Source organism: Fusarium oxysporum, chromosome 8 (assembly GCF_000149955.1).
Source record: "Fusarium oxysporum f. sp. lycopersici 4287 chromosome 8, whole genome shotgun sequence".
NCBI classification, from domain to species: Eukaryota; Fungi; Ascomycota; class Sordariomycetes; order Hypocreales; family Nectriaceae; genus Fusarium; species Fusarium oxysporum.
In genome coordinates, this window is record NC_030993.1 from 1922377 (window position 1) to 1948602 (window position 26226).

The window sequence follows — 26226 nt, forward strand, 5'->3', positions numbered from 1 at the left end:
TCACTCCCTGAACAGACACTTCAAAGGGGGGGCAGTGCCTAAGTGCTTTGCTTTTTATTAACATTGCTTTTTATATCATCGACCCCTCAAACTTGAAAGTGACTCTTATGAGGCCAAGAATGTTTGCTTTTTCCAGTTCGTCACCGCATTCTAACGGCGAGTTCATGCACGTTCAAGGAGGTGCCGAAATCGGCGGAGAATGACAAACAGATCTAATCGGATCGGATCAGATTCAAATTCTTTGGATCTTGGAATTCCAAGATTTCATCTGGGTCGTGTAAGACTGTGACCATTCTCGTGGAGTTTGGTACTGGTTGGAAAGAGGGTCTAGTGGGTTTCTTTTGTTTGTTTGTTTGTTTGTTTGTTTGTTTGTTTGTATATTTTTCGTCTGGGTGGCTGTAACGAAGCCAGATCTCCTACTGGAGCAAAAGACGTGCTGAGCTAGCTAGGTACAGGGAAACCCCGCTTCCTTCACCATCCAGCATACCAATGGCACAAAAGGTGCTGTATTTCTCAAGCCCGTCACCCGTCAGCGGGTTCGGGGGCAATCTATTGTCGAACTTTTTCCACCGACCAGAATTCTCTCGCGCATCACTACATCTGCTGACGCAGTCCACAATCTCCAGTAACCAAGTTGTAGCTCGTAGTCGACTGTCGCGGCGGCAGGGAAAAACCTCGGGAAGGGATCAGAGGCCGACGGTGCGGCTTGCCTTCAAAGGAGAAAAACCCATCGCAATCGGCGTCGTTGATCGGGAGGATGTCGCTACGAATGCCCGGGGCATCGTCCTCCGATATCTAAGGCGTTCTGGTTCTGAGGTGCCGCCATTAGATCCGACAAAGGTGTTGTCAGAGAAGGCGAACTCTCCAAAATTCCTTCTCTGAAAACTGCTGTTAGGGAGCCGATAGCGTCCCCGCAGTTTTTGTGTGGTCGCGTGGCCTGCAGAAAATCCCGCTCCTAGCACCGCACTAACAGTGCGTGCCAAGAAAGAATTTTTACAGGAGAGAGTTGTCTAGTGGGTTTCTATTACTTGCATTTATAGGAATAGGGTAAGCTAATGAGATAAAATAGTTTACTAAGGGACAGTAAATCAAACTTCGTTTTACTATTAGATTGAATATAGAGACAGAGAATTCTTTTGTAATGGTTAATTGTTTTGCTAAAAGGATTAGGAGGAGCCTGGCTGCCTGGTTAGATCAATCCCTTGTTTCCTGTTCAGCTAATGCGTATAGAGCATCCAGATCCCGAAGATTTTAACGATAAGCAAGCCCCGTTGGCTCAGTGGTAAAGCGTATCACTAGTAAATCAACACGAAATGATAAGATCACTGGTTCGATTCCAGTACGGGGCAATCAACATTTCTTTTTGGCCTCGATGCTCATTTTTGAGCAATTCAAGCAGACTGAGGAATTTGTACGTGCCACGAAACTAGACCATATCCAAGGGGTGTGGTAACCAAATCTTGAGGTGGGACTTGAGCCTTGCGGTCTTCTGAGGGAGCTCGGCTGCACGACATGGAGTTGAGACATCGGTGACCCTCAAGCGATAGGCTATTTTACGACACCAAGAGATCCAGTTGATAAATCACATACTTAATCTGATGCTGATGCACGAGTGTTTACCACGTGCATTATCTCGTCTGCTGAATGATCCATTACATCTCCAGCTGTTGGCAGAAACCACGCACGACATTGAAACTCTGAGAAATGTATAACCGCCATTTCCGAACACTGTAGAAACCATATCGGCAATTCGAAGCATGCCATATGGCTATCATCGGTTCGCTTAGACCTTCACCGGCCGCTCAAAACTCAAAACCCCCACAGGATCATCCGTCAGCCTCCAGATCGCGGAATACTCTTTTCAGCGACACATCCATGCAAGCAATCTCGATACCATCTCCGCGGCGCATCCCCTCCCTTCGAGTGAGCAAATATTGGGCATTGAGCATTCACCGGTTGGGCTGAGCACCAATAGCTGGGGTTGATGCCCAAAAGGATCTGCAGGGCTTTTCGGTTCCAGAGATAAAAAGAAAAGAAGGTCTTCGGATTTCCATAATCGTTCTCACCGCGGCGGGTATCCTGTCTCGTTTGGTCGCTAGTAGGTTTCACCACCGGTGATATTTGCTTTTCACTCGTGGTCTAGAACACTTATGCCACACGAGATAATCTCGAGGTTGGGCAACAACTTGGGATTATTGTTAAGGCGGGTAACAATTTCAGAAATCTCTTAGATTTGCCGGTAGTCGCGCGCGTAAGCCACCAATGGATAGGTTATTTCCTGTGAGGGCACAAGATGAGGATGACAGATAGTCCTAGACGTGCCCCTTGGGCTGCGAGATGGGGTCGAGGAACCGAGAGCGAGGTCCTGCTGAGGGACGCACCTGGAAGACATTCATCAACCCTGACGAGGGCTTGCCAATGTTGGTATGAAAGTAACCCAGAAGCCTCGGATCTGTGGGTTGACAATGTCCTGTATCTGGCTTGATAACAAGCGTCACAATGCAGGAGACGTAATGTAAAGATAGAATCATATAGTGAAATTCAAACGCTTCAATGCTTTCTATACTATCCCAAGCACCATTTTGAGCACAAGTCATGAAAGACGCATATCGGCTAGTAAACTTCAAGGACGTATCGTCCCTCCTCCTTGAGCTTCTCAATCTCCTTGCGAGGATCAATCTTCTTGCCAGCAGCCTTGGCCTCGTGAGCGATAGCCTCCTCGAGCACCTTGGTCACATCAGGTACAGGCCACGTAGGACCGCAGAGGTAGAAGCTACCCTCGTCCTGGATGTAGGCCTTTGCAATCTCCTTGAGGGTCTGACGCATGCGGTCCTGAATGTAAATCTTCTGAGGCTGGTCACGAGAGAAGGCAGAACCGATAAGAGTGACAACACCAGCGGCCAGATAGGCCTCCCATTCCTCACCATAGAGGTACTCCTCACGCTGGTGGCGAGATCCAAGGTACAGGAGGATGGAGCCGATCTCCTTACCCTGAGCCTTCTGCATAGCGCGGTACTGAACAAAGGCACGGAAAGGAGCAAGACCCGTTCCGAGGCCAGCCATGATGAGAGGCGCAGTGTCCTTGGTAGGAAGCTTCATGACGGAAGGCTTGACTGAAGCAGTGACCTTGGCACCAACTGGGAGACGGCTGAGGTAGCGGGTAGCATGTCCGTAACGGGTACGGCCACGAGGATCAACCCAGTCAACGACGACAATCATGAGAGAAACTGAGTTGGGAGTAACAGCCTGAGCAGAGGCGATAGAGTACTCTCGGCGCTTGGCAGGGCTGACAATCTTGACGAGGTCGTGGAAGCTTGGGCGAGCTGACTTGAACTCCTCGAGAATGTCAACATAGGTAGCGGTATCGACCTCAGTGCGGCGCTTCAGATCCTCAGCACCAGCGGGGCTGGCGAGAGCCTCAAGCTTCTGCTTCTCAGTCTCATCGGTAGCAAACTCAGCAAGGGCCTCATAGAAGCGCTTGGGAGGCTTGCCAAGAATATCGACATTCTGGACAAGGGCCTGGAAGACAGTACGGGTCTCGAGGAGAGCAGGATCCTCACGGGCAGGAACCTGGACGAGCTCGGCAGGGTTGAGGCCGTAAAACTCGATGAACTGGTTGACCTCTTCCTCGTCGTTCTCGGCGTGAATGCCCAGAGCCTCACCGATCTTGTAGGTCAGACCGGAGTCACCAAGATCAAATTCGATGTGGAAGATGTTGCGGTCGTAGTCTTGAGGAGTAAGTCGGCGATTCTCCTTGACAGTGATGGTGGAGGTCTTGACAGACAACTCGGGTCGCAGAACGTTCTTGGTGCCGTAAGCCTCCTTGAAAGCAAGGGACTTGGCAGCAGCCTGCCAGTCACGGAGCTCGAAAGTCTCCTCAGCTTCCTCCTTGTCGTGGACGACGAAGCTGTTGCTCTGGATGGTAGCAGGAAGATTGGGGTCAACAAAGTCGGCATCAACCTCAGCCCAGGCGGAGGGAACCTCGAAATGACGGAGGCAAAGGCCGACAGCATCCATGGACTCCTCCAGAGTAGGAGGGTGACCCTCAGCGAGGATGTGCTTGGCGATATCCTCGGGGGTATAGTCAGGAAGAGCAACCTTCAGGAAGGACAGCTCGAGTAGCAGTTTGGAGAAGAGAGGGTTCTTCTCGAAAGCAGGCGAATAGGAAGAGTCGAGGATGAAGAGCTCAGCCGCCTTCTCCCGGAGTCCCTTTCGGAACGCGAGAGGGAGACGCTTCTCGACCTCGTCATCCTTGAAGTTGGAGAGCTTCACAATGACATTGCCACCCTCGACGAGACCCCTGAGGACATCAACCTCCTGAAGAATCTTCTCGTCACCGACGACAATAGTATTGGCATCGTCAATGTCGTAAGGAGCCTCGAGGGCCTTCTTGGAGGCTCGGAGGTCACTTCGAACGAGACCGCCTTGGGTGAGGTTGTCGAAGATCTCGTTAACATAAACGTTAGAGGTGGATTCTTTGGAGAGCAGGTTGCCAATAACACTGGGAGAGTTGAGAGCAGAAGAGTTATCGAGGTCCCAGAAGGTGAACTGCTGAGCCTGGACGAGAGAAGGCAATTTCTTGGCCTCGCCCTCGTTGCCAAAGATCTTGTGGAGAGTGTTGACCAGACCCTGAGGAGTGAAAGTCTGAGCAGGGGTGTACTTAATGTCGAGAACCGCAGGCTCTGTGTCAAATTTACCAGAGAAAGTGACAGCAGTTAGGACATCACTGTAGAGAGCAGACTGGGTAGCCTCATCCTCAACAGCGAGTTCGTCTTTGACTTGACCAAGGACGGCGATTGTACGAGCAGAAGCAGGGATGGCCTTGATGAAAGCCTCCTCAATGAAGGGGCGGTAGATTCGCACGTTGATGACACCAACCTTGGCGCCATCAGCAGAGAGCTTGGCCAGAACCTCCTTGGCCACCTGTGACTCGACGCTGCCGAAAGCAACGAGGACAACGTCAGGGGACTCATGGCCGTGGTACTCAAAGGGCTCATAGACGGTACCGAGCTCATCGTTGAAAAGCTTGAGAAGCTCAACAACCTTACCGGCGGTGTCAAGACGAGTGTTGAGCTTGCCAGCCTCGGCAGAGAGCTTGCTGTAAAGATCGGCAACACCGTTCTCGCTCAAAGCATCAACGACACGGAGAGTCTCGCGAGCGACGCGGACACCATCGTAGATGTGAAGAGTAGGAAGAAGGGTAGCCAAGAGAGTGGCGAAGATAGACATGTGCTGAGCTTCATAGGTGGAGGTACTAGCAACAAGTCCAAGACCAAGGTCTTCGGCAAGGCGCAGAGCAGAGTCGTAGTTGGAGATCAGACCCTTGCTATCAGAATAGTCAAGAGCGGCGACGTGGGCGACGAAGGGGCTGGAAACGCCGTAGAGGAGAGAAAGCTGGTCGAGGGTTCCGCGCAGTTGCTGGAGGCTGCCTGAGGGCGCAACCAGGGACTGGGGAATGTGACGCTTGGAGACATCGAAGTCGGGAGAGAAGATGTAGCCAAGAGCGAGAGCACCAGCGCCAATTCGAGTCTGGAGAGGCAGAACCTCGGTGGAGTATCCGTGGATGTTCTTCTCGCTCTTGGAAGCCCACTCCTTAAGTGCGATATCGAGGTCGAAGGTCTCGGGAGAGTAAGAGAAGATCTTATCGGACAGCTTATAGGCGATCTGCTGAACGAGGAGTTGGGCGGTCACATAAGTCGGGCCAGAGATTGATGATAGAGGAACCTGCTGGCCGAAAGGGAGGCTGGACGACAATTTGTTGAAGTCTGCCGAGTTGGTCTTGGCCACAGGGACCGACTCTTGGTGAGGCATCTTGAGGGTCTTTGGAGTCAATGAAGAGAAAGAACAAAACCCCGCGGTTGACTGTTGACTTTCAAGTCAAAGGAGATGGTCTACCAACTGAAACTCAAGTCGCTGGTTCTGAAGCGAGATAAGATACTTTCAGGGTGATGAGGACTGAAGAAGAGTAAGGAGGAGAAAGGGCGGAGTCAAAAGAGAAGCAAAAGAACCCCCCAAGAGGCGACTCAACGGAGTAACCGTAAGGAAAGCCATGGCGCCGATTTACTCTATTTTCCCCTGTCTCTGCCCTTGAATTGGACGGATCTTGCTCGGTCTTGAGAATTGTTGATGCTTCGACAGAATCACGCAATTGAACTAGGCCGACTTCGGAAAGGAGTTTAATGTCGCAAGATGGGAAAGTGGGATGACAAAAACAGCTGCGCCAGCTTATATGAGAATCTCGGCTTCTGAGTGGTCTTTAATTTATTTACTACCCCACATGAAAGACTGGTTCCCAATGGAGACCCCGAAATTCCGATCCCTCCTGCTGGGGACAACTTTTTTTTTCTAGCGCCCCCGATGGTCCGACCGGCACTCGGCGATCTCGCAATCGGTTGCCGTTCTTTGCTTGACCATCAACCTTAGCTAAGCTTCGGAGGCAACACCGAGACTTTACTGAGTCTCAAGATCCAATCAATTAACAGTGTTTAGTATTGCTTATACTACGCCATATTTTAGGCAATGAGAGAGTGTGGCAGAGAGTGATATTAGTCAACTTGATGAGTCAGCTTGACAACATGTTTCTAGAGGGCCGTTTCTAAACTCCTCCAACAGACATCTCTCATCCATCACTCGAAATCTTCATTATTTTCAATAAGCTAATAGCATATGATGACTGTGGGGCTTCATATCAGTTTGATATAGTTCGGTGGTGATAAAATGATTTGCCACAAACATGTGTTTCACATCGATGATAGCGGTCCAAGTGCTGGTCCTTACATGATTAATATAGATATTAGATCAGCGATCTTTATTCAGATACTAACATAAACAAAAGACTGAATTGTGCGTCATTTCCGAGACTTCGGCCTTTCTGGGAGATATAGCCATTCAATTGCTGTCCAGTTATAAATTCGAAGATAACCAGAGTGTCTTGTCATCGTGACAGTGACATGCCTTTTCAAACAGCGAGAAAGGGCAAAAGTAAGACGGTAAATTAAAGCTATAGATTATTTCTCCTATCAAGCACATGTTTCATAGCATATGGATAGTGTGGGATCCACGAATCTACCAATATTCTTCTATAAATATCAAACACCATTATTAACAATATACGACTCAGCGATTGTCGTACATTCCACTCGTCACTGGCTGAGCGGAACATTCTTAGCCGCGATATAGGACAGAGTTATCGCGTCTATCATTGTGTCTTTTGAAATATGCCTGTAATTCAGCTAAGAGGAATTTGCCAAGTCATATATGTCTACGAGTTGTGCCACATCGTGAACTGACGCCCGAACGTTAGTAAAGGCCAATGAATAACTATGAAGTATTCATGTTGCAACACGCTTGGCAAAATTCCGAGTCGTGATCTAGATCAGAGGGCATTTGCCACTGAATTCCATCGTATGACTTGGCACACTTTCTACAGCTGCTGTTGTTTATTATGATGGCCGGTTTCATATTTTGTCACTTACAAACCGTGTATTCTTGGTACCTTGGTGGGACATACGCATACTCTCATGTACCTGTGGTGAGCGTGTGATGCCATCCGGCATGATTGAGGCCTTTGAATTACCGGGCAATGATCTTGAAATGAAAACCGTTCATGACGTCTGTCAGGGAAGAGAAAAGAATGTCTGGGTTTGTTCAAGACCGTTGAGATCTTGAACCTCTACAAGAGTAGGAATCGAGTCGGCGATATAACAAATACTAAAGACTGGTGCTAAGGGCCTGATCATTGATGCCTCCTACGATGAAGGTAAATGTCTGCCATAAACCCAATCTTGGCGTCCAATAGCTATTTGCATTACGCAAGAGGCGGACTATGATCTTACTAGAGAGCTACACACGCTAGCTTTAGTACTTACTCAAATACGTCGCTTGGCAGATGGAATTTGCCGATAGCTGGAATACCAGTTTAGGTGCTAAAACACTCCTATTTAAACCTACGATGATTATCGGTAGCGTCGAACCGTGTCAGACAAGACAATCCGGCTTCGAATTGTGGAGTACCCGGAGAATTTTAATCCAATGCTCAAGGTCCTGTATGCGTCGTGGTCTGTGTAGAGGAATGCGGCTTATATGTCTGGACCAGACTACTGGGAAGTTAGGCCATTTCCGGGTTATATCCTCAGACATCATTGGCCTCTACCACAATTGCTTCACATAGGTCAAGGCACGACTCATGAGATGGATCGTCATCGCATTTCCAGATCCGTCTATCGAAGCATGAGTCAGCTAGCCCTATCTGAGCTTAACTAGGTGGCCACTGCGAAGCCATCGCGTGGTTTTCCATCGCTTTCTTGCCTATCCGGGCAACCATCCGCCCGTTAATGTCTGGCTAGAGCTATGGCCACGCGACGCCTCCATTCTCTGGCTTCTGAATTCATTGTTCCTGCGTCAAATTGGGTCTGGGTGGCGGTATATCCGGTATTTGGCTACGATGAGGCGCTTGCTTAATCGTGTAGCTGGTCATGGCAATGATGCCTCTTCAGGGTCTCGTCCGTTTCGCCCCAGAAACCTGGAATGATGGCATAGAGTCATGGTTTACGCGAGAAGCGGCTTCTAGTGTAATCTCTGATTCGTACTTAAGCCTGAAACAAGAACTTCCGGAGTGAACTTGACCTTCTTTCAGAACCAGCACTCTCATTCATTATCAAAATACGCTCTCTTCCCACCTCTTGTCTCTCCTTCCATTAATCTTCACACCGTCCTTTGAACCATGGTTCAACTTAAGAGTTTCGCAGCTATTGCTACCACCCTCCTTGGCTGTTGTCTAACAGCACCTACAACTCCTTCTGGCGTCGACAGCACAATCCCTGGCAGCTACATCATTACCCTCAAGTCTGAGATCAAGGCCACTGCAGTTAAGGCTCATATAAAATGGGTTGACGGCGTTCACAAGCGAAGTCTCGAGAAGCGTGATGGCGACAATGGCGTCGAGAAGACATTTGAGACCGAGGCTGGTTTTCACGGATACTCTGGTACATTCGACGACGAGACGGTAAAGCAGATTAAGAAGAGCCCCGAGGTAAGATATCTAAACCTCAGCAACGTGCTTGATGTCTAACGATTGAAATAGGTCGTCCGTGTTGAGCCTGATCGTAGAGTCAAGTTAACATGGAACGCTTTCAAGCGTCAAGAACAACCCGTGGAACCAGCACCACCAGCAGAAACGACAAGTCAAGAAGGCGAGGACACTGAAGATGAGGATGAGGATGATCAGCTTGAGAAGAGAAGCGAAATCAACCAAAAGACAAGCACATGGGGCCTCGGAACCATCTCACACCGCAACAAGGGCTTCCAGAACTATCTCTACCACAAGCAAAGCGGTTCTGACTCGTTTGCCTACCTTGTTGATAGCGGTGTCCGTACCACCCATAAGGAGTTCCAAGGCCGGGCCAAGAATGGCTGGACAGCCTTCCGAAAAGATTATGTTGACCGACTGGGTCATGGCACTCATGTTGCTGGAACCATTGCTGGAAAGACATTCGGAGTTGCTAAGAAGGCCAAGGTCATTTCTGTCAAAGTCTTTCAGGGCGACTCTGCAGATCTTTCCGTCATTCTCAACGGTATTGAGTGGGCCGTCAACGATATCATCAAGAAGAACAGACAAGAGTTCTCAGTGATCAACCTCTCTCTTGGTATCGATGGTGTATCTGGGGCGCTCAACGACATTATCAAGAATGCCGCCAAGTCCGGAGTCATTTTTGTAGTCGCCGCCGGAAACCAAGGAACAGATGCCAAGACGAAATCTCCAGCTTCAGCTCCTCAGGCCATTACTGTTGGAGCCATTGACAAGAACTGGAGAATCCCCAGCTGGTCCAACTACGGCAGCTCTGTAGATATGATGGCCCCAGGTGTCAATGTAGTTTCTGCCTCGTGGCTCAGCGACAACGGCACCTACATTGAGAGCGGCACCTCAATGGCCACTCCTCATGTTTCTGGTCTTGTGCTGTACGCGCAGTCCGTGTATGGCATTACCGGCGTTGCTTCCACAACCAAATACATCAAGAAGTACGCCACCACCAATAAGATCGTCGGTAGCCGCCGAGGCTCACCAAACCGGATCGCCAACAACAACAACTTTGCTCAAAGCAGATGATTCTCGATTTGCTTAGCCCGAGTTCGACTAAAATAAGAGACTGCGGACAGGAGGGATGATCAAGCAAGGCGTTTGGGATTGAGAATAAGAATACACGGGATAGCGATTGTTTTGTTTTTATATAGACTTGGATTCGATCTTTACCAATATACCTCAATACCATCTCTTTTGACCTGGGAGTCTTGATGACCATTTTTCCTTGTGATATTTCACTGCGCGAGGCATGTCATTAAAGATTTGAGGTTTTAATCTGTTGATGACCAGAATCCGAGGCGATACAGTCTTGGACTTTCTTATTCTCGGGTTGAGTCAGTTGCTCTTCGTTCGCAATCTCCCACAAGTTTTCATTCTGCGCTCAGAGATGTCTCTTATAATCTCCAAACAAAGCGAGGCTCAAAATAGTAGTGGTGTTAGGGCTTGCCATTTGTCTATGGTCCGCCTAGTATCCCCGTTGAGCATGGATGGACACGGATGGTGATGGACTGCGTGTTGATCAAGAGTGCCCTTTCCTGTCAGTTATTTACCTATGTATATGCAATTTTTAGGGTTTGTGTATCCCCTGGGAGTATAGTAACGGCCTGTATCTGTCGTTGGAGTTACACTTGTCAGGCAACCAACTGACGCATGTTTCATCACATTCTTAACTACCAGTTATGGTATATAGGTAGGAATAATTACTGCATTCGACCAGCCACACTAAGAAAGTCTATGATCACCAGGTCTGAGAGAAGCACGAAGAAAGTTGGCTTTAAAAGAGTGAATAGTGGGCCGATTCTCTTTAAGTATCTTGGATAATGAGAGACTGCCACGACAAGCATTTCTGGTTCTCGCAAGGGATCAGAGATATAGGTTAATCTTGAAGAGGGAAATTGCAGTGTCGAAATCGCTGTAGAGACGTGACTGCAACTGAAGAATTTTAGAAATTGTCCAGCAGCTTACACCGAAAAGTGGGCAGAACGGGCACTATACTGGTTCGCGTTAGAGCAATCCCAGGACCTACACGGTCAATCGAACCCCTGCCTGGGTCTTGAATACCTCCGAGAGATGTTCTCTTGGAGGAAAGCCGCAATAAAAATTCCAGCTCTAGTAGCACCAATATGTGCTAAGACGGGATTGCACCTATATTTTCTCGGCAATCTGTGAATCTGTGAATTGATTTTTGATATATGCTATAGTAGAAAGGTTGATGAGGTTGGCGAAACACGGATTTAACACTAGATCCTAAATCCGTGGCCCGCCATGGAGTTATATCATGAGTTCCCACACCAAGTATTACAAAACCCTTCAACTCGCCATTTGAGTAAACTTATTTCATAGACCTGCTAGGACTCGCCAAAGGAACAGCCGTAGTATGATTTCTTAGTTTCTTCAACTTTCCACTTACAGCCTGAAATAATCAACCACTCTCGCATATCATGCATCTCATCCTTACTGGAGCCACTGGCCTCGTTGGCTCTGGCGTGCTTGACGCTATGCTCAAATCGAAAGACATCACCAAGATTTCAATACTGAGCCGCAGGCCAGTGCCAATGGCAGCAGGTGATCCCAGAGTCAATGTCATCACTCACAGTGACTTTACGAAATACAATTCAGAAGTTCTCGATCAACTGCAAGGCGCAAATGGTGTAGTTTGGGCATTGGGTATCAGCCAGCTCAAAGTAACAAAAGAGTAAGTCTGCATTTTATCGCCAATGGCACCAAGTTTGGATAAGCTGACAAGGTGTGTCAAAGTGAATATGTCACCATCACCAAAGATTTCCCTGTTGCTGCCGCCAAAGCCTTTTCCAAAATATCACCTTCCAACGAGCCTTTCCGCTTCATATACGTTTCTGGCCATGGAGCTACCCTTCAGCCGACTTCGTTGACACCCATCTTCGGCCGTGTGAAAGGCGAGACTGAGAGGGCGCTTTCTGAGCTACATGCGCCGACGAAATTCCACGTCGATTCTGTACGTCCTGCTGGTGTAGATGCCACAAATCATGAGGCCATCAAACCATACATTCCCAACCCTGGTATGCTCTACAACGCTATGTATTTGTTCATGGGTCCCCTCATGAGAAACTTACTTCAGTCGTTGCATAGCCCAACGGAGAAACTTGGCCCTTTTCTCATGAATATGGCGATGGGCAAGTATGACAAGCAGTTGGATGCTGGTGGAAACGACATCTCCAGTATCAATGGTTCGAGGATACTGGAAAATGTAGCGTTCCAAAGGTTATATGAGCAATGACAGATCTTTGCAAAGATGGGGAGCTGTTCGGCAGTGGAATTTTTAAGAATGGGCCTGTAACGGCGCTATGATGGAAACGATCCGTAGATGAAGCTTTGTATCGGTTATCGCTGAGTAGTGTTGTATAGTGCAGTTGTTCTTGATCTTACCTTATTTTGTGAAGCTACGCTAAGGTATGTTCCAAGCAATACTACCTAGTAGTTATATCTTGATTTCGGCTGTTGACAAAAGCTCCTGTGGTCCCAAATAAAAACACAAAGGGTATACTTTGAGAGGAGAAGTCCATACCAGCATTTCAAAATCCACTTCAGTTGTTTGTTTCTCAGCAATATTAAGAATCCCCTTTTGAACTGATTTCGCGAAACGCCTTGTCATATTTCCATACTATATACAGCATTAAGGGCTGACATACTCGCCCTTTACTTATCTTTAGATTACCGCGGCTCGCGTTCGTCGGGAGTCTAGAGGGTCTAGAAGCAACGGGAGCGGGAAACGGGGAGGCCAGCTTTATTACCTACCTACCTTGATAAGACTAGGCTCATCAAGCCTCTGCCTCGACTGTATATCTCTCGTGTACCTATTTATTGAGTGTATTTAGCCAGGGCTTGGTTTTGTAATTTCGTTCTTTCTGCCTCTGTTCCTTCCATTTCTGTTTCATGTCCTTGACCCTCTCCCACGGTGCATCGCTACCAAGGTATTACCTGAGGGCGTACACGTGTGCCTCTAGTTGTTGTCATTTCTCCACGAGACTCTATACTGAGTTCCAAAGTTCTGAAGCACGTACGTTTCTTTATATGCAGTTTCTATGCCAAGCATCTTCCTTCCCCACGACAGTATTTTAATGATACGTGCCATGACAACCAGATATGCTCAATGAAACTCAAGGACCTGGTCGTTGTATCAAGCAACTTTACTTGTGATGGTGGTTGTTGCTGCATAGCCTCTCTGCCACCCGAAAGTGATCCAAGAAATCGGCGATAATGATAAAACTTCTTGTGCTAATCTCAGGGCGATAGCGGGTGCATTAGGGGTTTCTGGATGAGATTCCACGATATCTAGTCTGGATTCAAGGCATGCTATGCTTTGACGCCCTCAGTTTGTACTGTTGTCACTCTAAGTGCAAGGAATACAGTTACCTAGGCAAGGCCAAAGGAGTTACCTGTGCCCTGGAAGCCAAGAACAAAAGGTCTCTGTTGACCTGCTTACAAAGGCTAAGCTTTTTGCTCATCGGCACTTTCCCTGTCAAGACGTTCTTGGCCTGAGTCATCACATTTATTACTCACACATCAGCGTCCAACGAGTCACTGAATTCAAAGGCCTTGATCAATTCTTTATCTCAACTACCTTACGTTGTTCAACGAACGAGCTTCAAAATTTCAACGCTACAACGCCGGCTATAAAAACTTCATCCATGGCTCATTCCTAAACCTTATTGGAAGCATCCTTCTCGCTTTGATCAGCCTCTCGGGCGTTTTGCTCGACAACCTCAGGCGGATCCTCGATCTTGGTCATCTTGTAGATGATCATAGATGCGAACAAATCACCGGAAACGTTGACAGCGGTACGGAAGCGGTCGAGGAACCAATCAATAGCCACGATGACAGCATACATGTTGGTGAGGTCGACATTGACGGAGCGAGCAATCATGATTGAAAGAACAAGCGAGGCCGAGGGAATGGGAGATACACCGATAGAGGCCAACGTTGACAGCAGTGCAACAATGACATAGTCGGTAGGGCCCAGGGTCGTGCCTTGCGTCGCAGCCATGAAGACAACGGCGGCAGGAAGATAGATGGCGGTGCTGTTACTAGATTAGTCTTGCGCTATCAGAATTATAAGGCAGCAACTTACCCGTCCATGTTAATCAGACAGCCCAGAGGACAAGTGAATTTATAGACGGTGGAAGGAATACCCCGGTCCTTGGCGCATCGAAGAGTGACCGACAAAGTGGCAGCAGACGAAGCAGTTCCCCATGCAGTGATCCAGGCAGGAGAGATTTTGATCCAGTACGAGTAGGCATTCATCCTGGTGAAGGCGAAGAATATGATGGGCACGATGATCAGGATGTGGATGAGCATGGTGGACAGAGTGGCACCGATGAGAAGACCCAGATTCTTGCCGATCTCGCCAATGTCAAGCTTCATTAGGTTGGGCAAAATCAGGAAGAAGACACCGATAGGGGCCACCGCGATAAGGAATTTGATGATCTTGGTGATCATACGTTCAATCTCCTCGGTGACGCGAATGATGGGCGAGCGAGGGGATTCAATGAGGTATCCGACAATGATGGCAGTGATGATGACTGCAAGCAATTGGTCTTCGGCCAACGCCTTGACCACATTCGAGGGGATCAAAGAGAAGAACATATCCTGTACGACCACGGGGATGCTGCGATCATTTTCTTCTAGTTTATCCTGTTCTTTTTTATCAAGCGGGCTAGTGCTGACCACTGAGTACTGTTTGGTCCAGACGAGGCCCATCATGATACAAGACAGTGTGATGGATACGAGAGTGGTGATGACGTAGTATCCGACAGTCCATTTAGCGAGAAGAGAACCTCCTTGGCTCATCTCTCGGAGTCTGGTCACAGCGAGCAACATAGAGCAGACGATCAAGGGGAGGACTGCAACTGGTCAGCGGCCAACTCTTGGTCGAAGAAGCTGTTTCTGGCTTCATGTCAACAGGGGGAACTTACCGACTGCTTTAAGGGCTCTTAACCACATGTTGCCAATAACACCGACAAGGATTGGAGCAGCCTCCGGAATATCGTCGACCTGAGTAGCGACGGCCACACCGATGGCGATAGCGAGCAGGGCGGCTACGATGATTTGAAGAGCTGAGCCGGGTTCTTTGAAACCATGCCACCACGGCTTCTTCACAACCTCCTCCTCGGCATGGTCGTGAGGAATTTCGCTGCTGGAGTTGGTAGGCACCTGTACCGGGTGTGCCTCGGGGACATCCTTGAACTCATCCTTGGTGGCCATTGCAGGAACAGCAAGCTTGGCTTGAGTTTCAAGGACTAAAGACAAGAGAGGACCGTGAAGTAGCTTTGGCAAGAGACGGAATGGAGACGAGGACTGGCACTGCAATTCCTAGTCAAACGTCAAGAGCACACCTCAGCTTTTATACCTCATGGCACTCCCTATCGCCAAGCCAAGCTGGCTACATGGGAGCAGATGTTATGGAGCATCAAGAAATTCTGTCAAGAGAGTGACACCAGGGCATGGATGAAGTGCCCAGAGAATCGCGTGCCGAAACCAGCAAAGATGCGACACATCGAAAGAAACACTCAAGCTTGGCCTGGCTAAGAAGAGAAGGTGAGCATTACGAAATTCTTTCTCCATCGCCAAGACAACAAGCATCAACTCCTTGGTCTTGATAACCTGGTGGCTCGGGTAAGCCGACTCAGAGTCACTTGTTGGCAGACATTGTGGAGAAGACCAAGGAGTACTGGTTGATTGAGAGTTGGGATTTGCCCGAGGAGGCGACGATGCCAAGAGAAAGTGCAAGCGGACGAGACGTTCGAAAGAAGAGCCAAGAGAGCCAAGAAGTCGAGGCACTATTCCAACCCATAACATGTTGTACATTCTCCCCAAGCCAAGCCGCCACACACGACAGAGTACCATGCATTACTGGGATGAGCCCCATGCCACAGAGATGGGGATTGCATAGACGGGGCATGAGTGTTGGTGTTATCTAGCCAAGCACGCAGTACATTCTAAGATGTTGCATGTTTTACGAAATACCAAGAATGATATCGCAGTGCCGAGACTTGCTCAAGTCCCCGCGTATCCCAACGAGAGATAAGGTGTCAGGGATCCGGCTCGAGTGGTTGTTGCTGGAGATAGCAATCATTCAGCCATGATAGCTTTCTTCGTGAAGCAGCATCACGTTAATCAACAAACCTCCAGAAGCGGATGAGCGATGTGGCGTGCTTAGGCTACTCGACTAGCGATACTATAAGCGCAGGATGACTAACGGCATTACCTGGTGGCTTAACTTAATTCTCGTACCTTAGGCGGTAAATAATTTGTCTCACCATCATGCACTCCTCGGACAAGAGCACACCACGATAGGAGCTCCGGGGAGGCACGGAAGGAATGAGAAGGTATTTGGGGCCGGTAGGTTCAATGATTTGAGCAACGGCTTCATCAATACAGGTCTACGGTACTCTCGCTCCCGAGGCACCAGCTCACCAATTCTGAATCAGCGGTCTCCAACAAGCCCGAGAATGGGTATTTACGTCTCCACCTCAGTAGTTGAAGCAAGGGTCTCGGTGTGCCTGTTCTTATTTCTCCCGGGGGTGGAACTCTGAGCTGAACCCTGGCATCGTTTCCTTGCAACCAAATTTGGGGGTTGCTCTCCGTGTCTTTTGCTCCAACCGCGCTCTTATTATGGAGTCAATTGGGAGATGGCTCAGGAAGTGTCTGATTCACCTGGCGGCTAATTTTTGGCCAGACATCCTCACCAGCTATCGAATATCTCTCAGCATCACAGTGCAATAGTGCATGGCTTTCCTGTGGTTATATCTTTTGCCCCGTTCTCTTGGCTGACCGTGTCTTGGATCATCACGCCGACAATTGCTACGTTCCATCGAGGATCCATGCCACCCATTGCCTCGGAACGATCTCATGCAAAAGCAAGACTCCCAACTCCTCTATCTAGTCCCAAGACGTACGCCATAAGGTAATATCGCGATTGTATGGGGACTTTTTGGAAGGCAGCGTCAGGAGATAACCGGGCATGACATCCTTACAATTGCCGCATGAGGCGATTAAGCATAACCGGACTCAGGTTCCGAGCGAATCAATCATCGCAGAGGCGGCGGGAGGCAGAAACAGGCAACCTGTATCCTACACGCTAAGTAGCCTATTTGGAGTACCTAACTAGCTTCCGTGCAAACGCCTGCTACCCCAAAAAGAAAAGGTTCTGGAAACTTACTCAGAAGAGTCGACCACGCCTTATGTCGACATTTTGGGTGTCGCCTGTATTTCGGACAGTATACGACAATGGGCAATCCCCCTTCGAGCGGTGCGCGCCAACCTCAAGATTCCGATACCTCGTTTCGTCTTGCTCCAACTCAGTCCTATTCCTCACAACGAGGGATATTTGCGAATGGCCATGGGTGTTTGAGCCTATCCCTCTATAGCTCAATGTCCGGCCGATGCTACGGCCAACGTTCGACATGGGCCTTTTCACCTTGGAGAATAGCGTATCCCAGGCGATTGAAGCGAATATGCCTTCACCCCGCAGAGCATCGACTTATTACGTTTGAATATCCACTTGAGCCCACTGAATAAAATAGGTGAGTAGGATGGCTTGGCTTGTTGTTAACCTCATTCAACCTAAAGCTATCAAATGGCGTATCGGTGCATCCTGTTTCCCTTTGCGAAATACATCTACGCTGGGTACTGACAGACGATAGAGAAAGGCCGCATGAAAGCATCTGATGCGGTAGCAAACAGAACAACCTTGAATGTCGGGATCTCGTCTGCGGGCGTCAGTGTGCTTGGCGAGTAGTGAGATTGGGAACTGATCATTCCACAAAGGGCATGTGGGAAAGTCTTGGGAGAGTCTTGGAAAAGTCTTGGGAGATAGATGGAAAGGCTTGGAGGAGAATGGTTGGGGAGTTGGAAAGCTTGGTATTGGGGTCATAATCGCAGGCATGCAATTGCAACGCCAGTCCGCTTATAGCCGTCTCTGGCCTTTGTCTTTTGCCCTTCCCCCAGACGAAGGCCAAGAAGATAATATGCTGCTGATTGGACCCCCCCGCAACGTAGGGAGGTTTCTTGTTCCTTCTGAGATGGCAAGTTGGAACTGTACGTAATGGAATACTAACAATCAGCAACTTCTCCGCAATTTCCTGGAGTTGAGACAAGCTCGGACATGTGGAGGAGAAAGCTTATGAAAAAAGTCTTGTCGTGTAAGACGAACGTTGGTTGTCGTTTATAAAGGTTCAGGTTTACGACAAGCCCACGTTTGTTGGTGCATGACTAACGGCAGACCATGCCCCCCCGAGAATCAACCATGGTGGCTCGAAGGAAGGAGGACATGGGCAGTGCGGCAGTCCTGATACTGCTTCCCCGTGATGATTTGCCCAATGAATAGGACTTTTGACGCCCTGGCTCTGTTGCTCCCGACTTTTAACCGGAACTCAATAACTACTGATTCCTGTCGAATTCGCTTCGGTGAATCCATACCTAGATCACGCGAGCTGACATGAGCTTTGGCCAGGTACATAGGAGAAGAAGCCAACTGTCTCCTGGACTTGACTGAGGCCCATGTGTGCGCTCTGTTCAACCTGGCAGTTCTAGTCGGACCATCCTCGTCACCATTATTTGACTAAGAGATTTGCGAAAATGTCTTGGCTAAATTCAGGTAGTTTTGCTTCTGCTGTTTTGTTCGTTTTCCTGATGGGCCGCAGCAAGTCTCTATCGAGGGTTTGCCAGTCATGTTCAAGTGACATGATTAAGGCAGGCATGGTCCCGTTTCTCAAGGTGTGGAATACACCTTTGGATCACGTTCTTTGGGGGAAGAAGATGAAAGAAGCTTCGGGTTACGGGCATATTCTTGGCATAGACTCTATCTCGGCGATGCACAGCTGCGAATATGATGAAAGGTATGCATATGGTGTGTTATTGACGGTGAAGGGTTACCCAGACAATTACGTAGTAGGGTCAGTTATCTGTCGTACTTTGACTACTATTATTATTACAGGTAATCAATTTGAGCTGGAATTGTTCCCATTGTTTTCAAGGTTTTGAGGGGCAACGCACAATACTAAAGCACGGCTTGACGGCACAAACGGCGCATTGTGCGCTTGACTGTTTTAGGATTAGCTCCCGTTGCTCTGCCGTATCTTGAACAAGCCGCTGTTCACCTTGCGCTGACCGAGGAGAAGGTGCAGGCAGTCGGTCAATATTGGGCAGGTTCTGAATAAAGGAACGAAACACAAATTCACACAGACAAGGGCTTTTCTTCTCTAGCATCATTCATTTGCTCTCACAGCAGTCAACATGGCGTTTATATGACCAAACACAAGGTACAACAAGAAAGTTGTCGCTAATATTGAATTGCACTAGTGACAAAGCATCATGACGATAGAGTCATCATTTGCGACATTTGTGCGGTTTTTGGCCACGATGCAATGCTATTTAATACTGGCCGTGGAAGCGACTCGAGACAGCTAGAAATTATCAACTCTACATTAACAAAACTTAAGATCATTGTTTATTCTTTTTTTCTTTTTTTTTTTTTTTATTAAAAAAAAAAAATCAGCTGGCAAACGCTCGTGCCCTGCTCAATCACTCAAGGTGAATACAAAAACATCTTCACCAAGCACTTGTCATCCTATATTTCATCACAACACACAACGCTCGACTGTGAAACACTCCAAAAATGGCGTCCACAGAAACTGTTGTCACGACCTCCTATCTCCTCGGGAACCTGCACTGCCCGACCTGTGTCACTTTGATTCGCTCCCTCTTACACGATGCCTTTGGCGACAATGTACTCTGGGTTTCCCCAAATCTCGTTACGTCCGTTGTTACAGTCGAGCACAAAGAGAACTCCTCGGCTTCGGTTGCCAGCATGCATAGGGTACTTCAAGACGCTGGTTTCGAAGTTTGCGGCCTCAACACAACCGCCAGAACTGCGAATGATCTCTATCGCACTTCACAGGTTGACGGGGAGAGTAGCCGTGTCGCCGAGCGTTCCGATGGCTGGTTGGATTCTTTCTTTCACTTTTGGCGCCCACAAGTATCACCTTTGGCGATAGAGGCCGCTCGTGCTGCCCACCTCGAAAATTGCGAAGCATGTAAATCCGAGAAAATTCCCGGAAAGTCACCATCTGATGATAAGAGTGGACTGGTTCGGGTTTCTTCTATCGTATCCGATACCCCTACCAGACGTTCTTCTCTGCCGTATCCCCTCCAAAAAGTGGTTACAGAAGCATCCCCCACTCCATCATGGCGAGTTACACTCTCTGTTGGCGGCATGACATGTGCTGTTTGTGTCAATACCATCACGCAGGAGATGGAGAAGTATCCCTGGGTCACAAAAGTCGCTGTGAACCTCGTTTCCAACAGCGCAACAATCGAATACACAGATGGTGATCGAGCACAAGATATTGTTGATGCCATTGAGGATCTCGGATACGATGCTACAATCGACGAGGTTGTCAATCTACAAGAGAAAAGGGTTTCGGCTGAGGAGCGTGAGGTTGAAGTGAGCGTTGATGGCATATTTTGCCAGCGATGTCCAGAGCGAATCGCCACAACTCTCAAGGGTCTTGCTCCAGGTCGACTCCAGATCTTCCAGGAGCCTACTGTTCAGAACCCTATCCTAAGACTCCGTTATACACCTGATGCTCCAAGATTTACCATCAGGCAGATTTTGCAAGCCATTGAAGCAGCCGACGAGTCTCTCAAAGCCTCAATCTACCATCCTCCCACACTCGAGGAGCGATCTCGAATCATCAGAGCCAAGCATCAACAAGCTCTGTTGTATCGTGTAATTCTTACAATTGTTTTCGCTGTCCCTACCTTTGTCCTAGGCATAGTTTACATGAGCCTACTACCAGATTCCAATCACGGAAAGATGTACCTCATGAAACCTTGGGTCTCCGGACTCAGCCGCCTCGATATTTGTCTTTTCGCCCTTGCTACGCCAGTCTACTTCTTGGCCGCTGATGTGTTTCACGTACGAGCAGTCAAAGAAGTCCGAACAATGTGGCGAAGGGGAAGTCGCATGCCCCTAATGCAACGCTTTTACAGATTCGGTAGCATGAATATGCTTGTTTCACTGGGAACAAGCATAGCCTATTTCTCCTCAGTCGCACAGATGATTGCCGCAGGGGCATCTCGGAGAGAGCATCATGAGTCTGGAGCCGAAATGTATTTTGACTCTGTCGTCTTCTTGACGCTGTTCCTTCTCTTGGGAAGGCTCATCGAGGCGTACAGTAAATCCAAGACTGGCGATGCAGTCGAAATGCTAGGCAAGCTTCGTCCAACTACAGCCCTCCTCCTTGAAAAGGACAAGGCTGGGGGCCAGATCACTAGCACTGTGCCTGTTGATCAAATTGACTCTGGAGACATCATTCGTGTGCCTCATGGTGCATCCCCTGCTGCCGATGGCATTCTCGTCAGTGGAGAGACTAACTTTGACGAATCGAGTCTCACTGGAGAATCTCGACTCATCAAGAAGACGGAAGGAGATCAAATCTTTGCTGGGACAATCAACAAGGCAGCAGCCGTTACCATGCGTGTCACGGGCGCCTCTGGGCAGTCAATGCTAGACCAGATCGTTCAAGTTGTGCGGGAAGGTCAGACAAAACGAGCGCCAATTGAACAGATCGCCGACCTTCTGACCACCTATTTCGTTCCTGTTATCACTCTCATAGCAGTCCTCACCTGGATTATCTGGATGGTGCTTGGCTTTTCTGGCGCTGTCCCAGATCACGAGGAGTCCTCTTCTGGCGGCTGGGTAGTGTTTGCCCTCCAATTTGCCATTGCCGTTTTTGTTGTTGCTTGCCCGTGTGGCCTCGCACTTGCAGCACCCACAGCCATCTTTGTAGGCGGAGGTATTGCGGCTAAGCACGGTATTCTTGCCAAAGGTGGTGGTGAAGCGTTTGAGAAGGCGAGCAAGATTGATTGCGTCGTCTTTGACAAGACGGGTACACTCACCGAGGGAGGACAGCCGAAAATCACCGATTCTGTACTCTTCCCAGACACTTCGTCAACTGAAGAGGAACGTAGTGTTTTTCTATCAGCACTCAAGGCTATCGAAGAGAGCAGCAGTCATCCTATAGCCAAAGCGATTGTCTCCTTCTGTGGTGATGCTCCGGCTAGCAATGTTCAGAATCTCGAGGAGTTGGCTGGAAGGGGCATGAAAGCCTCATTCAAGGGCGTTGACAATCAAGAGATGGACATGATTATCGGCAACGAATTGCTCATGCGAGAATTTTCAGTAAATTTGTCGCCTCACATCTCTTCGCTTCTCGATACCTGGAAATCCGAAGCCAAGTCAGTTGCTATAATCGCCACGAAGGCATCATCTGCCGATACCTGGACACTTGCCGCAGCGTTGTCCATCTCGGATCCGATCCGTCGTGAGACCATTCCTGTCATCCGAGCGTTAACTTCTCGTGGTATTCAGGTATGGATGTTGTCTGGTGACAACGTCACCACAGCCCGCGCGGTGGCGCAGCGCGTTGGCATACCCTCGTCTAATGTCCTGGCTGAGGTTCTCCCATCGGACAAGGCAGCTAAGATCTCATCTCTCCAAGCCTCTGTCCACGCACGCGGCTCAATAACCAAACGCGCTACTATCGCCATGGTCGGAGACGGGATCAACGACTCCCCCGCGCTCACGACGGCCGATGTGGGCATCGCCATAGGAACGGGAAGCGACGTAGCCATTAGCAGTGCGGCATTCGTGCTCGCAACGTCGCAGCTTACGGCTGTAGTCACGCTCTTGGATCTCAGCCGCGCCGTCTTTCGACGGATTCGTGTCAACTTTGCGTGGGCACTTGTGTACAACATGCTTGCCGTGCCCGTTGCGGCTGGGTGCTTGTATCCGATTGAGACTTCAAGTGGAGAACGCGTAAGGCTGGATCCCGTGTGGGCGGCTCTCGCGATGGCTTTATCAAGCATCAGTGTAGTGTTGAGCAGCCTGAGCCTTCGGACTCGGGTTCCTGGAGTCGGATTTCGCTCTCACAAGGTTGACATGGAGGAGTAGTATTAGGAATGGCGGTAGTGGTATTGGCAGTGGTAGTGTTGGCAGTAGTGGTGTAGCTGCATATTATGCCATCGTTTAGATAGTACGAGCTCAGCCTCCAGATTCTCAAATTCAGGGTTCTCTTAGATATGCACAGCTTACTCTTCCGCTCTCACGCACCTCGTGCCATGCATATGCCATGTTGTCGATCTCACGTGGTGAACCAATAGACGAATTCTCGCAATCGCCCTGTCTCGAAACATTTACCCAATGTGATTCTCCTTCGGTCCCGGCGGAGGTTACAAAGAATATGTCATTCACACCATTTTCATTTTCGTTGGTGTGAGTCGTTGCTCGCCCGAGGGATCCGTGATGACTTCACAGCCACGATCGATCAAATCTGTCCTCACTCAATTGAGCGTGCGCTGTTGCATCATGGAGCATTGCCGACTTCACGAGTACACAATATATTATGTACAAACAATTAATTGAGCAACCTAAAAATATAACACGTTGATGGTTGAGTAGACGTGGAGAGGAGAGGAGAGGAGAGTTCAAAACACGTTTCATTGCGAATGAAACATGACAAGGTTCATGCACTCATCAACCTCGTATCAAGTAAAGCAAACTCCATAAAACAAGCTCTATTCGTATTTGTCCGCCACCCGCATACGCAACCGTCTCCATATGTAGACAACCCCTGGCTCTGAGTGCGCAATCAAGTATTTTCTCTTGAGTCATTCAAGAAAAATGCAATGTAATTTCATTCTCTAACTACTGTAGCAATTGCATTCGGCAGTGCACGCAAATGGAATCTATTTGTCTGCTTACATCTTGATCCTCCGTCGGACTCGTCAAAATCCGGATTCGAAGGATTTGACTGTTTGCGGTAGAAACGATTACGTGATTGGTCAAAGTACCAAGTAAGCCTACCAAATTTGGTAACTGGCCCCAAACTGTAGGGGAGGACCCTGTAAAGGCGCATCATCAGGCGTAAGGAAGGCTTATTTTAAGGCACTACCAACACTGGCTTACACATTCACTGTAAGAGAATGGCTTGCAGTGAACCTCGCAAGGATGGATGGCACAGAAAAGGCATTATTGATAATTCAACACTGAATTGGAGAGATCGCGGCATGTCGCCCGATTTGTATTGGAAGGTTTAATAATACTAAGTTGTAATTTGGTATCTGTATTGTTCTTAGATGTTGTTGTTGTTGCTGGGCCCCCAAAGATGTATACCCCATTAAATAACTCCATGATCCAAATCCTTTCAAAATGTGGCAGTGTATGATGCCTACTCCTTATCCTGATCCTAATCCTATTCCCCATCATATCCCCGATACCAATCGTGGGGCGTAATACTTTGTAGAGGCCGTCAAACAACATTGATACTGCGTAATCCCGAAACCATCCAACCTAGTCCCATGACAGTGATCCAATAGTAATGATGCACACGCCCCCTTATCCCCGGGGAGGCTTCTGTCTTTCATGCAAGCCCCAATAAACGCCGGTCTTCCAGTGGAAAGACTGTAGAGTAGAAAAAACAAAAGTAGTTGTAATAGAACAAAGGGAATAATGCTGAGTGGCTTGTCGACCAACTCATGATGTATCTGTTTCTCTAAGAAAGCAGATGGAGAAGTAAAAATCAACAACCAACGCCATGCCGAGCTTTCTTTTTCGATGCGAAAAGTAACGGATGCAAAGATCGATATAGTAATGCCAAACAGCGGTCCGTGTAACGCCAAGACTATGCATTAGGTATCAAGCGCGTGCCCGGTCGTGGGTAGCTATTTATCGCACAGCGACGCTACCACCGAGAAGACGACCCCACATGCCGCGCCTTGAGCGCTGCTGCTGTTGCTGCTGCTTCTTGGATGAGGTCTCATGGAGTTGCTGGTACTGTTGGTACTCATCGGCAGTGATCTCATAAGGAAGCATGCGGCCAGCAGGCATATGAGCCTTGGGGTAGTCAACATCGGGAACGATCTGGACGGGTGAGTCGTAGAGACTGCCCTGTTGAGACTCATAGTAGTAAGGCTCAGGCTCGGAGGGCTCGAGAGGAGTAGTGGCTTGTGAGTAAGCGCGGCCAGAGGAAACAGATGAGGCGTAGGAGCTAGAAGAGCTGCTGTAGCTGAGACCAGGAGGTGTGAAGTTTCCAGAAAGGTTTCGTGCGTGCTCGGGTGTTGATCCTCGAGAGCGGGAGTGACCGCGAGAGGAGGCAGGGCTGGGATATCGGGCGGAGGCGGCATAGAGCTCCTTCTGTCGTCGCTTCTCCTCGCGGTGTCGGATCTTCCTGGCATGTCGCTCGGCAATCTTGTGACGGAGTGGCTCGAGGAAATCGTCGAGATCACGGTAAAGGTCCTCCTCGGTAATTCGAAGATCCCACTCAAGAAGGAAGAGAAGCTGCTTCTCCATGAGGTTGACCTCAGTGCGGCTGAAACCAAAGCTGTAGTACTCAGTGGTGATGTGGCTGTAGTTGGCCCAGTGCTTGTTCTTGGGTGAGCTATCGTTGAGGTACTTGGCTGAAAGAATCAAAGCAGCGAGGAAGATGCGGTGGGCGGTACATCGCAGACCACGAGCCATGGGCTGGAGCTTCGACTTTAGGCGACCGAGGTAGACCAGTGTTGACATGAGAGTAGGGACCTGGACATTGGAAGAGACGACGAGCTGTGTGATGAACTCCTCAAGGGTGGGGAGAGCTCCGTCTTCGGATCGAACGGTTCGGGGCTCGGGACTCCTGGGAGGAGTTGGGAGGTTCTGGCGATGCTCGGCGGGAGCGGGAGGCATGAGAGTCGAGTCGCAGGCGATGACGTTGTGGGCGGCTTGGGCGAGGTATGCGATCATATCGCGACCCACAGGCTGGTAGACGAATTGGTCCAAGGCGGTCTTGTTGAGTTCCTCCATGGTGAGGTATCGTAGTGATGTTGCAGAAGCCATTGTGTGTATGTGTATGTGTGAGTGGGTTTGAGGGAGAGGAGGAAGAGGTCGTATAAGTGGGTGGGAGAGGATGATAGGGATATACTACACGGGAGGGCGGACCGTGTGTAAGTGAAGAAGGTGGGGTGAGGTTGATAGACCTAGAAAGAATCGATAGGCCGTGAACCTTGACCTATTGCAAAAGCAAAGCAGAAGCAAAAGCGAAAGGCAGATGATTAATATTTTGATTGAATGA

General features: G+C 49.0%; 9 protein-coding genes and 1 non-coding gene across 12 annotated transcripts; 5 read left to right on the plus strand and 5 right to left on the minus strand.

The window, feature by feature from the left end:
• Positions 1-26: 26 nt before the first annotated feature.
• On the minus strand, positions 27-362 carry FOXG_18519 (uncharacterized protein). The gene has a single exon (XM_018398632.1). The coding sequence runs from the start codon at positions 164-166 to the stop codon at positions 71-73; it is 96 nt and encodes a 31-aa protein (XP_018237284.1). The 5' UTR covers positions 167-362; the 3' UTR covers positions 27-70.
• A 682-nt stretch (positions 363-1044) lies between these two features.
• Positions 1045-6166, minus strand: FOXG_03261 (sulfite reductase (NADPH) flavoprotein alpha-component). Its single transcript, XM_018380904.1, has one exon. The coding sequence runs from the start codon at positions 5809-5811 to the stop codon at positions 2614-2616; it is 3198 nt and encodes a 1065-aa protein (XP_018237285.1). The 5' UTR covers positions 5812-6166; the 3' UTR covers positions 1045-2613.
• On the plus strand, positions 1266-1349 carry FOXG_18520. The gene has a single exon. It is a non-coding gene; the product is annotated as a tRNA-Thr (tRNA).
• Positions 6167-8312: 2146 nt separating the features above from the next.
• Positions 8313-10284, plus strand: FOXG_03262 (uncharacterized protein). Its single transcript, XM_018380905.1, has 2 exons — positions 8313-9031; positions 9083-10284. The coding sequence occupies exons 1-2, from the start codon at positions 8723-8725 to the stop codon at positions 10103-10105; spliced, it is 1332 nt and encodes a 443-aa protein (XP_018237286.1). The 5' UTR covers positions 8313-8722; the 3' UTR covers positions 10106-10284.
• Positions 10285-11403: 1119 nt separating this feature from the next.
• FOXG_03263 (uncharacterized protein) lies at positions 11404-12661 on the plus strand. Its single transcript, XM_018380906.1, has 2 exons — positions 11404-11774; positions 11837-12661. The coding sequence occupies exons 1-2, from the start codon at positions 11521-11523 to the stop codon at positions 12333-12335; spliced, it is 753 nt and encodes a 250-aa protein (XP_018237287.1). The 5' UTR covers positions 11404-11520; the 3' UTR covers positions 12336-12661.
• A 930-nt stretch (positions 12662-13591) lies between these two features.
• FOXG_03264 (uncharacterized protein) lies at positions 13592-16568 on the minus strand. Its single transcript, XM_018380907.1, has 4 exons — positions 16336-16568; positions 15031-16283; positions 14187-14958; positions 13592-14136 (listed from the first exon to the last, which is right to left on the minus strand). The coding sequence occupies exons 2-4, from the start codon at positions 15317-15319 to the stop codon at positions 13758-13760; spliced, it is 1440 nt and encodes a 479-aa protein (XP_018237288.1). The 5' UTR covers positions 15320-16283; positions 16336-16568; the 3' UTR covers positions 13592-13757.
• Positions 16213-19202, plus strand: FOXG_18521 (uncharacterized protein). 3 transcript variants are annotated; one of them, XM_018398635.1, is made up of 3 exons: positions 16213-17640; positions 17761-18713; positions 18760-19202. In XM_018398635.1, exon 3 carries the CDS (start codon positions 18800-18802, stop codon positions 19097-19099), a length of 300 nt encoding a protein of 99 aa, XP_018237291.1. In that variant the 5' UTR covers positions 16213-17640; positions 17761-18713; positions 18760-18799; the 3' UTR covers positions 19100-19202. The 3 variants fall into 3 exon arrangements, with proteins under 3 accessions (XP_018237291.1, XP_018237290.1, XP_018237289.1); XM_018398634.1 differs by having other exon boundaries at positions 16213-18713; XM_018398633.1 differs by having other exon boundaries at positions 17761-19202.
• Positions 16774-18269, minus strand: FOXG_18522 (uncharacterized protein). Its single transcript, XM_018398636.1, has one exon. The coding sequence runs from the start codon at positions 18000-18002 to the stop codon at positions 17676-17678; it is 327 nt and encodes a 108-aa protein (XP_018237292.1). The 5' UTR covers positions 18003-18269; the 3' UTR covers positions 16774-17675.
• A 63-nt stretch (positions 19203-19265) lies between the features above and the next one.
• FOXG_03265 (uncharacterized protein) lies at positions 19266-24442 on the plus strand. Its single transcript, XM_018380908.1, has one exon. The coding sequence runs from the start codon at positions 19734-19736 to the stop codon at positions 23070-23072; it is 3339 nt and encodes a 1112-aa protein (XP_018237293.1). The 5' UTR covers positions 19266-19733; the 3' UTR covers positions 23073-24442.
• Positions 24086-26225, minus strand: FOXG_03266 (uncharacterized protein). The gene has a single exon (XM_018380909.1). The coding sequence runs from the start codon at positions 25989-25991 to the stop codon at positions 24846-24848; it is 1146 nt and encodes a 381-aa protein (XP_018237294.1). The 5' UTR covers positions 25992-26225; the 3' UTR covers positions 24086-24845.
• Position 26226: the final 1 nt, after the last annotated feature.

Bases quoted from the DNA above. Each gene is read 5' to 3' on its own strand.
- FOXG_18522 (XM_018398636.1), bottom strand. From the start codon at position 18,002: ATGCCTGCGATTATGACCCCAATACCAAGCTTTCCAACTCCCCAACCA.
- FOXG_03263 (XM_018380906.1), top strand. From the start codon at position 11,521: ATGCATCTCATCCTTACTGGAGCCACTGGCCTCGTTGGCTCTGGCGTG. The intron at 11,775-11,836 runs GTAAGTCTGCAT...GGTGTGTCAAAG, and splicing joins CAGCTCAAAGTAACAAAAGA to TGAATATGTCACCATCACCA.
- FOXG_18519 (XM_018398632.1), bottom strand. From the start codon at position 166: ATGAACTCGCCGTTAGAATGCGGTGACGAACTGGAAAAAGCAAACATT.
- FOXG_18521 (XM_018398633.1), top strand. From the start codon at position 18,695: ATGTCTTGGCTAAATTCAGGTAGTTTTGCTTCTGCTGTTTTGTTCGTT.
- FOXG_03264 (XM_018380907.1), bottom strand. From the start codon at position 15,319: ATGGCCACCAAGGATGAGTTCAAGGATGTCCCCGAGGCACACCCGGTA. The intron at 14,959-15,030 runs GTAAGTTCCCCC...GACCAGTTGCAG, and splicing joins AAGAGCCCTTAAAGCAGTCG to TCCTCCCCTTGATCGTCTGC. The intron at 14,137-14,186 runs GTAAGTTGCTGC...ATCTAGTAACAG, and splicing joins TGTCTGATTAACATGGACGG to CACCGCCATCTATCTTCCTG.
- FOXG_03266 (XM_018380909.1), bottom strand. From the start codon at position 25,991: ATGGCTTCTGCAACATCACTACGATACCTCACCATGGAGGAACTCAAC.
- FOXG_03265 (XM_018380908.1), top strand. From the start codon at position 19,734: ATGGCGTCCACAGAAACTGTTGTCACGACCTCCTATCTCCTCGGGAAC.
- FOXG_03262 (XM_018380905.1), top strand. From the start codon at position 8,723: ATGGTTCAACTTAAGAGTTTCGCAGCTATTGCTACCACCCTCCTTGGC. The intron at 9,032-9,082 runs GTAAGATATCTA...CGATTGAAATAG, and splicing joins AGATTAAGAAGAGCCCCGAG to GTCGTCCGTGTTGAGCCTGA.
- FOXG_03261 (XM_018380904.1), bottom strand. From the start codon at position 5,811: ATGCCTCACCAAGAGTCGGTCCCTGTGGCCAAGACCAACTCGGCAGAC.